The sequence below is a fragment of the Cynocephalus volans genome, chromosome 3 (assembly GCF_027409185.1).
Source record: "Cynocephalus volans isolate mCynVol1 chromosome 3, mCynVol1.pri, whole genome shotgun sequence".
Lineage (NCBI taxonomy): Eukaryota > Metazoa > Chordata > Mammalia > Dermoptera > Cynocephalidae > Cynocephalus > Cynocephalus volans.
Genome location: NC_084462.1, coordinates 23,825,970 through 23,834,594, shown reverse-complemented (window position 1 = coordinate 23,834,594; position 8,625 = coordinate 23,825,970). Strand labels below are relative to the sequence as shown.

Genomic DNA, 8,625 nt, shown 5'->3' with positions numbered 1-8,625 from the left:
TATTCACAGCGGGGGGTGGGGGGAGACAGGAATGGGGTGGGGTGGCAAATATCCTTCCATTGATCTTGCTTAATTTATTGTATTACATCAGAGTTATGCCAGAATTTATGTATTTATTCTATATTCATTTATCACCTGTTATGTATCAGGATCATGCTTGATTTTGGATGATACAAAAGTGACATTGCTGTGGCCTCCAAGAAGTTTACAATCTGGTAGGGCACATCAGACAAATGCATAGAGCATATATATATGGAACCATATAAAAGAAGTTCTCTGTCCTGGTTGCATCTTCCCCAGGACAGAACTAGGGTTTCTGTGGAGTCTCTCTTTTGAAGGTTCCTTTCTGCTAGTAGAAAAGGGAGTTGTCTCAAGCCTGCTCCCAGATTGACTATGTTGAAGCTGCTGGCACTGCTGTCTTCTTTGTGTTTTTTGGCTTTGAACAGTCTCTCCTCCAGATTCCTGAAAGGTCCACTAACATGAGGTGGTTGTACACAATAGATTTTATCCTCTGTTTCTGAATAAACTAGGAAGATTATAACAGCCCAGGACTGGAATCAACCTCAAGGTAAATATTCCACATCTTCGAGTTTCTCAGCCAACTCAGCCACAGGAATGTATCCCCAGCTAGCTCTCTAATGCTCAGCCCCCCTTGAAGTCCTCTGTTTCCTCCAGATCCTTCCTCACATCTCCTTTCCTCTAGAATCCTAATGATCTCTTGGAGCTTTTATTCTATTGAGCATTGATTTCTCTTTATATATATCAATCCTCCCCACCCCCAAATGCTTATAGGGGCCAGGCAGCCAATGGCTGGGATAAATTTAACTGTTACCTGGAGGTGAGGTGGGACTGTGGGCAGCTGCCCATCTGTTGAGCACATGCCCTGGCTGAGGGAGGCAGTCATTCTTCAGGCTATTGTTGCCAAGTGGGGTGTGGACTCAATTATCAGACGGTCTCATTTTTTTCCCTAGCAAAAAACTGATACCATTATTTGGACAAAATGTCTCACTTTTTAAATGGTACTCAGCAAGCAAACAAGGGGCATGCTTGTGCAGGGCACATGTACACATACACCCCCTCTAGGTTGAGTGCAGACAGGTCTGCAGGTGGGTGGTCCATCTGCTACCTCTTGTCTAAAGAGCCCCATGACTAAGGAGCCTCTCCTTTGTTAAACAATGACTCTCAAGGAGTTTCCCTATCCCTCCCCTGTAACATGGAAGCCCCATTACAATTCCTTCCCTTTCAAACAATAGTCTTTTTCTTCATGTTGCATGAGGACGTTCTCTGTGCATCCTGGAGGTGAGCTCACTAGGCCCCCAGTGAAGGAAATTGGCCTTGGATTTTAACAGATACAGCTGGTCGTTCTTAATTCTTGGCATCATAGCCTTAAACCAGAATCAACCTCCCCTGGGATTTTTGTGGCCCTCAGTACCAGGGGGTTGGTGATGACCTCCAACAAAGTCACACAGCATCTGCAAGCTTCTCACTGGCCACGCTTGCAGGAAGCCTGGGACTCCTCAGGCAAGGTGGATGGCTGGGGTGGAAAAGTTCAGCAGGTGGGTGGTCTGGACAAAGAGAACCGAGACCTCACCCAGGGTCTGGGCAAGGAGACCTCAGCTAGGTCCCATTCATCCACTATTGTGTAACCTTCCCCAGTCACTTCATCTCTCTCAGCTGCAGTAGGTCACTTAAGAAAAAGCAGAATAATGTTGCAGTCCCCTTCCTACCATCCAGGACAAGATGGGCTAACACCTATGAAAGCCTCTAAGTGTTACACAAATATCGATCCGCACCATGGCAATCTGGCTTCCATTGAGAGAAGCCTTCATGAAGCACCTGTCAGGTGTGTATAACAAGGTGTGTGGACAGATCAGTGGATAACATTTCTGTTACTCCTTCCCTTTCCCAAAGATAGGGAACACATTCCCCAGAAACCATAAGGAACTAAGAAGAGCAGATTGGAAGAAAAAGAACATAAACTTCTCTTACAAAGAAAATATTGAATTAGAAATATCAGTCTCACTTTAAGAAAGGGAATAAATACGTTTGGTTGGGTTTTGGGGGACAGTGGTTCTCAAAGCGTGATCCTCAGCCCACCAGCATCAGTATCACCTGTGAGCTGGTCAGAAATGCACATCTGGGGGCCCAGTCAAGACTTTCTAAATCAGAAACTTGGGGGTGAAACCCAGCAATCTTTGCTTTCACAAACCCTCCAGGTGATTCTGATTCATGCCAAAGTTTGAGAACCACCATTTTAGTAAAATGCTTTGATGGTTCGTGTAGTAGTCTGTTTCTGTTGCTTATAACATAATACATGGAACTGAGTAATTTGTAAGAAAGTGAAATTTATTTCTTACAGTTTCTAAGGCTGGGAAGTCCAAAGTCCAGGGAACACATCCAGTGAAGGTCCTCTTTGGTGGTGGCTTTCCAGCAATGCAGGGGTCTCACATGGCAGAAAATGGCAGAGCAGAGAGAGAGAGAGTGAGAGAGAGAGAGAGAGAGAGAGAGAGAGCGCTCCTCATGTGCTCTCCTTATAAAGCCCCGAGAAACACGCTTATGACCACCATTAAACCACAGACTTAATCACCTCTTTAAGGCCCTGCCTTTCAGTTACCATAATAGGATTTCCCACCCTCAACAGTTACAGTGGGGATTAAGTTTTGGGGGGACATTCAACCCAAGGCAGTTGGATATAGTCGAGAAAGTCTCAATGCAAATTATTTTTGTTTACAACATTCTTATAATGGTGTCTTTGTTTGTTTGTTTTTTAAAGTCCTGACCCTGAAAAGAAAAAGGACAAGAACTCTTGTAGAACTGATGAAATGAGTTGGTTTTCCCCTATTTATGAAATATACATCAAAGACCTTTATGATTGAGTTAGCTTTAAGGTTTATGAAAAATTATCCAAATAATTTCAAAAGTTATAAAAATGGTTAGTGTGATAATTCATGATAATTTAAGACTGTATTGGTATAATGGAACATAGTACAGTTGACTAAGCTTTTTCTTTAGGTGTATTATAAAAGCTATAAAAAGCTTAGGATGGATCTAATGTTTAAAAAAAATACATTGCTGTTTCCTGCAGCAATTTAAAAATAAAACAAAACCAAATACTGATTTCTGATAGTTTTTCCTGAATTTCTATCACAATGAGTTTATGTGTGTGTGTATTATTTATTATTCTTTCCCACCCCTGTAGTTACAAGTAAAGCAGCATGTGCACTGCAGGCAGCATGAGAGATGGGCTTAGAAGGCTGAGCCCCAGCCAGGGGATTTCTAGCTGAGTGGTCATGGGCAGGTTCCATGTCTTCAATAGGCCACAGTTATCTAATCTGTAAAATTGGTATAATAATAATAATCATACTGATGGAGTTTGGATGTATTGTCCCCTCCAAAACTCATGTGGAAATTTGATCTCCAATGTGGGGGTGCTGGAAACTGATGAGTCATGGGGGTGGATCCCTCATGAATGGATTAATGCTCTCCCTGAGGAAGGGGGGATAAATGAGTGAGTTCTCGCTCGATCAGTTCCCGCGAGATCTCGTTGCTTAAAAAGACCCTGGCACCTTCTCTCTCTCTCTTGCTTCCTCTCGCCATGTGATCTGCTTGTACCCGCCGGCTGCCTGCCATTTTCTGCCATGAGTAGAAACAGCGTGAGGCCCGTGCCAGATGCAGCTGTCCCTGAATCGTAAGCCAAATAAACCTCTCTTCTTTATAAATCACCCAGTCTCAGGTATTTCTGTTATAGCAACACAAAACAGACTAAAACAAATGCCTATGTTTTAGAGTTGTTGTGAGAGTTAAATGTAATGGTCTTTGTAAAAGTACTTCTCCAAATATGAAGGGTCATAGAAATGTTACTATTATTATTATTTACTGGAAAAATCAGAAAAAACAAGTGCACATAATCAGGAATGGTGGGAGACAGATGTGTTCATTTGCTGCTTGCTTGTGCATTTGCACCCATGATTTTTTTTTTTTAATTATTTTCTTTCAATTCTCAGGTAATTGTCATGCAGAAGAGTCTTGTCCCCTAGGCATGACTTTTTTCTGTGTATGACCAGAGGCTTCACATGGAAGTCAGCAGAGTGTATGATCCACTTGATCCTTAGTGTCAGACTGGGGTTTAAATCTTTGCCAAAGTACTAACTTTCTATGTGAGTTTGGGCAAGTTAGTTAACCTCTCTGAGCCTTTGTTCTTGTTTTGGGTTGAGTTGTGTCCCCCTAAAAAAGATATGTTGGAGTCCTAACCCCCAGTACTTCAGAATGTGACCTTATTTGGAGATAGTGTCTTTAAAGAGGTAATCACATTAAAGTGAGGTCACTAGGATGGGCCCTAATCCAATATGACTGGTGTCCTTAAATGAAGAGAAAATGTGAACACTTGCATGTACAGAGAGAAGACCATGTGCTATGGCTTGAATATGTTCCCTGAAAGGCATGAATTGGAAACTTAATCCCCAATGCAATAATGTTTAGAGGTGGGGCCTAATGGGAAGTGTGTAGGACATGAGGGCTCCACCCTCATGAATGGATTAATGCTGATTATGAAAAGAGTTTGAAGCTGAGAGTTTGATCTCTTGCTCTCTCTTGCCTGCTCTTTGCCCTCTGCCATGGGATGATACAGCAATAAGGCTCTCACCAGATGCTGGCAGCTTGATCCTGGACTTTCCAGCCTCTAGAACTGTGAGAAATAAATTTCTTTTCTTTATAAATTACCCATTCTGTGGTATTCTGTTATAGCAGCACAAAATGGACTAAGGCACCATGTGAAGACACAGGGAGAAGACAACTATGTAGAATCGAAGGAGAGAGCCAACCAACCATGCCCACACCTTGATTTTGGACATCTAGCTTCCTTAACTGAGAGTCAATAAATTCATGTTGCTGAAGTCACCCAGCCTGTGGTACTTTGTTATAGCAGTCCTAGCAAACTAATACTTCTAAGAGTTCATGGAAATATTTCATTATCTTTTAATTCTATTTTTCTAAAAACTTTTTGAAGTTCCTCAGTTACAAGCTGGGGTGAGTGGTCCCTGCCTCACAGGTCATTGTAAGGATACATGGGTATAGGTGGTGAGGAGTTGCTATCTAGGTTCTAACCTAATCCAATTTGGGGGTCCAGGTAAGTCTGGGTCTTTCGTGTTGGAAGAATATATCTTCCTTGGGTTTATTTGCATGAAGGTTTGAGGTGACTTCTGAGACAGAGCACCCCCACGGAGATGCCAGCAGATGAGTCATGCTCAGCAACAGAGCATTAGTCACCACAGAGGAGGGCACTTGTGAGCACACGCGATGGTGCCTCTCAGACCGATTTCTTGACTGGGCTCCCTGGGGCCTCCTGTTGCAGTCTCCCAGACCACAGGGCATATCTGCATAAGGAAAACTAGACAAGGAAGCTTTGCCAAATGCTGATGGCTGTCACTGCAGTGAGATTGGCCTGTCAGCCAACTCTTCCCTCTGGCAGAGCCCCAAAGGTTAGTTTCTGGAAGTCTTTTCTCTGGGGCTAATTGGTTTCTGTATCAGTTTCCTATTGCTGCTATAACAAATTGCATCAAATTTAGTGGCTTCAACAATACATACTTAATCTCTTACAGTTCTGGAGGTCAGAAGTCTGAAATTGGGTCTTACAGGGATGCATTCTTTCTGGAAACTCTAGGAGAGAATCTATGTCCCCTCTTTCCTGTCTTTTTTGGCTGTCTGCTTCCTTGGCTTGAGGTCCCTTCTTCCATCTCCAAAACCCAACAGCGTAGCATCTTCAAATCTCTCTCTCTCTGACCTCTGCTTTTGTCCTCACTTCTTCTCTGACTCTGAGCCTCCTGCTTCCCTCTAATAAAGGACTCTTCTGATTACACTGAGCCCACCTGGATAATCCAGACTAATCTCCCAACCTCGAGATCCTTGACTGAATCTGCAAAGTCTTTTTTTGCCAGAAAAAGTAACATATTTACAGGTTTCAGGATTAGGACGTGGATGTCCTTGGGGAGCCATTATTTTGCTATCTGAGTTTTAAACCATGTCTGTGGGCTGTGCGTCCAGCTCCCAGGTCCTGGGCACCCATGAACTTGCACCCCAGGCCACTGTGACTGCTTTGCCACCAGCTATCACCCTTGCAGTCTTGCTGTCACCAGTGCTAAAGCTGTTGCTGCGGCCACTACCCCCGCAGGAAATGACATCAGAATCTCCTTTTGGCAAAGGAGACTGGAAATTGTAACTTGCAAGGTCTGAGACTTCTTCAACACAGAATGGAACACAAAAGGGAGCGAATCAAGCTGAGAGCCAAGAGCGGATGGTAAAGCTGAGCAGCAAAATCCATCGCTAGGGCTTCTCAGCATACATTCTCACCCTTAATCCAGATTTAACTTCCACACAACAACAATAACAAACATGTTGTGTTTTCCCTTAAGATACTGTCTCTCATACAAGTGAAATGCTTTGGCTCTTTTCCACAAAGTCCCTGTTAGTCACGTATCTGCCATTGGGTATTGTTAATTTCTCTTCTAGTTCAGTTCCAATCTCACTGTAACCAAAATCTGACTTGTAAGTTAACTGCTTCTGATGTAAAATTAGCAATATTCTTTCTGTAAAATAATAGGGGAAACAGAGAGAGGTACAAGGAGTGATTAGTAAATACACAGAAATATATAAATATAATAATGTGCTGTATAACAATGTTTCGGTCAACAGTGGACTGCATATTGGTGGTCCCATAAGTTATAATGGAGCTGAAAAATTCCTGTTGCCTAGCGATGTTGTACCCATCTCAACATCGTAGTGCAACACGTTACTCATGAGTTTGTGGTGATGCTGGCGTAAACCAACCTACTGCAAAACATGTTGAGGAGGAGTGCCTAGCTTACCCTCAGGGTGACCCTCCCAAAGGTAGCACAGACCTTTAAGATAGAAAACCAAGCATTTGACTAATTAGATCTGACCCCAAGTGAAAGGGTTGTTGTTTACTTCAGAACTGTATTTTTAAAAATGATTCCCACCCATCCCCATAGTAAAATAATAGTTAACAACAGTTAGCCTATACTCACTGAGTACTTGCTGAGCTCCAGGCACAATCCTTACCTGTAATTTAATTTTCATAACTTTGTGGGGGTGGTGTTATTCTAATCCCCATTTAACAGATGCAGAAAGTGAGGCACAGAGAGATGTAGTAACATATTTGGAGATCCCACACTCATGCAACTAGTGGCCAGTGTGGATAACAGGAAAATTCATTGCTGTTCCCTTTCATAATACACTTTGTACAACAAAATCACCTAACAAGGCATTTCTCAGGATGTATTCCCTTCATTAAATGATGCACAACTGTATAAAATATAATACAAATAAGGAAGAAAATATTCATGGTTGCTACAGGTCTTCTTGTTTTTTTTTCTTTTTTTTTTTTTTTTTTTTGACTGGTAAGGGGATCGCAACCCTTGGCTTGGTGTTGTCTGTACCATGTTCAGCCAGTGAGTGCACTGGCCATCCCTATATAGGATCGCCCGTGGCATCAGCGCTATCAGCACCACACCCTCCCGAGTGAGCCATGGGGCTGGCTGAACAGGTCTTGTTTTTATAACTCATCATAAGATGTATGTTGGGCAATTGGCAACCAATCTGGAAAACATAAAACATTAGATATACACTTTGTACTTATATCAAAATAATTCCAGACGGATTAAAAATTTAAGTGTGAAATATAAAACCATATGAGTCACAGGAGAAAAGAGGTATTACTATTTACACATGTTGAGGAGTGGGGGGGTTATTAAGCATGAAACCTGAGGGGCGCATACAGTGACTTGTTTGCCCAGCAGACAAGGTGGATTTTCAAATTTAAATCCTCCTCTTCTGAGGACCCTCCACCCCTCCCCCGCCATGGAGATGTGGTTTGAACAGGTGGTGTCATCTCATCTCCTTGTGTAATTCCACTCTCCTGGCCACAGTGACTGGTCTGGAGGTGAACTTCTCATCCCAGCTGGGCTAATCGTTCCTCTGGCCGCCAATCTGAGTCACCTGGAGATTCCTTGAACCACTTTCTGTTCATGAAACCAAGGAGATGCGTGTTCTGGCCCTGCCTTTGGAGGTGATTCTAGCTGTCTGGACATAGCCATAGTGAGAAAATAAAACTGACGAGGAGAGAAAAGCAAGTTGAGGAGCAAGGAGAGGCCTGGTTGTGCCTGGCCCCTGCTTCTGTAATGCTGCCTTACCCCCTGTCCTTTCTGGTTATGTGAGTTCATAAACTCTCATTTTTGCCTGAACTTATTTTAGCTCAATTTTTATCACTTACAACACAAAGTTCCAATTCAAAAAAATACTGGAAACAGGGACCATAAAAAATAATAGATTTTAAAATTCAAATCCTTTTAAAACCAGTTTTTTTTTAAAAAAAAAATACCACATACAGGAATTAAATTACAAAATTAAAAGACAAGTCAGAAAAATTTGCAGCACACGTGACAGAGGCTTTTGGCTGTTTTCCCTCATGGCCCCAAGATTGCTGCCACAGCTCCAGTCTTCTCTTTCTCATACAGCCATATCCAGGGAATGTAAAAGGAACTGGGCTGTCTTCTGTCTTGTATCCCCTTTTAAGAGCAAGAAAAACCTCATAACTCGCTGTATCCCATCCCC

At 42.7% G+C, this 8,625-nt stretch overlaps 1 protein-coding gene across 2 annotated transcripts in view; it reads left to right on the top strand.

Annotated features, from left to right (window-relative positions):
* Positions 1-3,591: 3,591 nt before the first annotated feature.
* Positions 3,592-8,625, top strand: part of GJC3 (gap junction protein gamma 3) — a 93,470-nt gene continuing 88,436 nt past the window's right edge. The window contains exon 1 of one of the 2 annotated variants that reach the window (XM_063088381.1): positions 3,592-3,688. In XM_063088381.1, coding sequence (XP_062944451.1) covers positions 3,639-3,688 — 50 coding nt within the window. In that variant the 5' untranslated portion in view covers positions 3,592-3,638. The remainder of the gene's footprint in view (positions 3,689-8,625) is intronic. The other variant, XR_010022862.1, reaches the window with a different exon arrangement.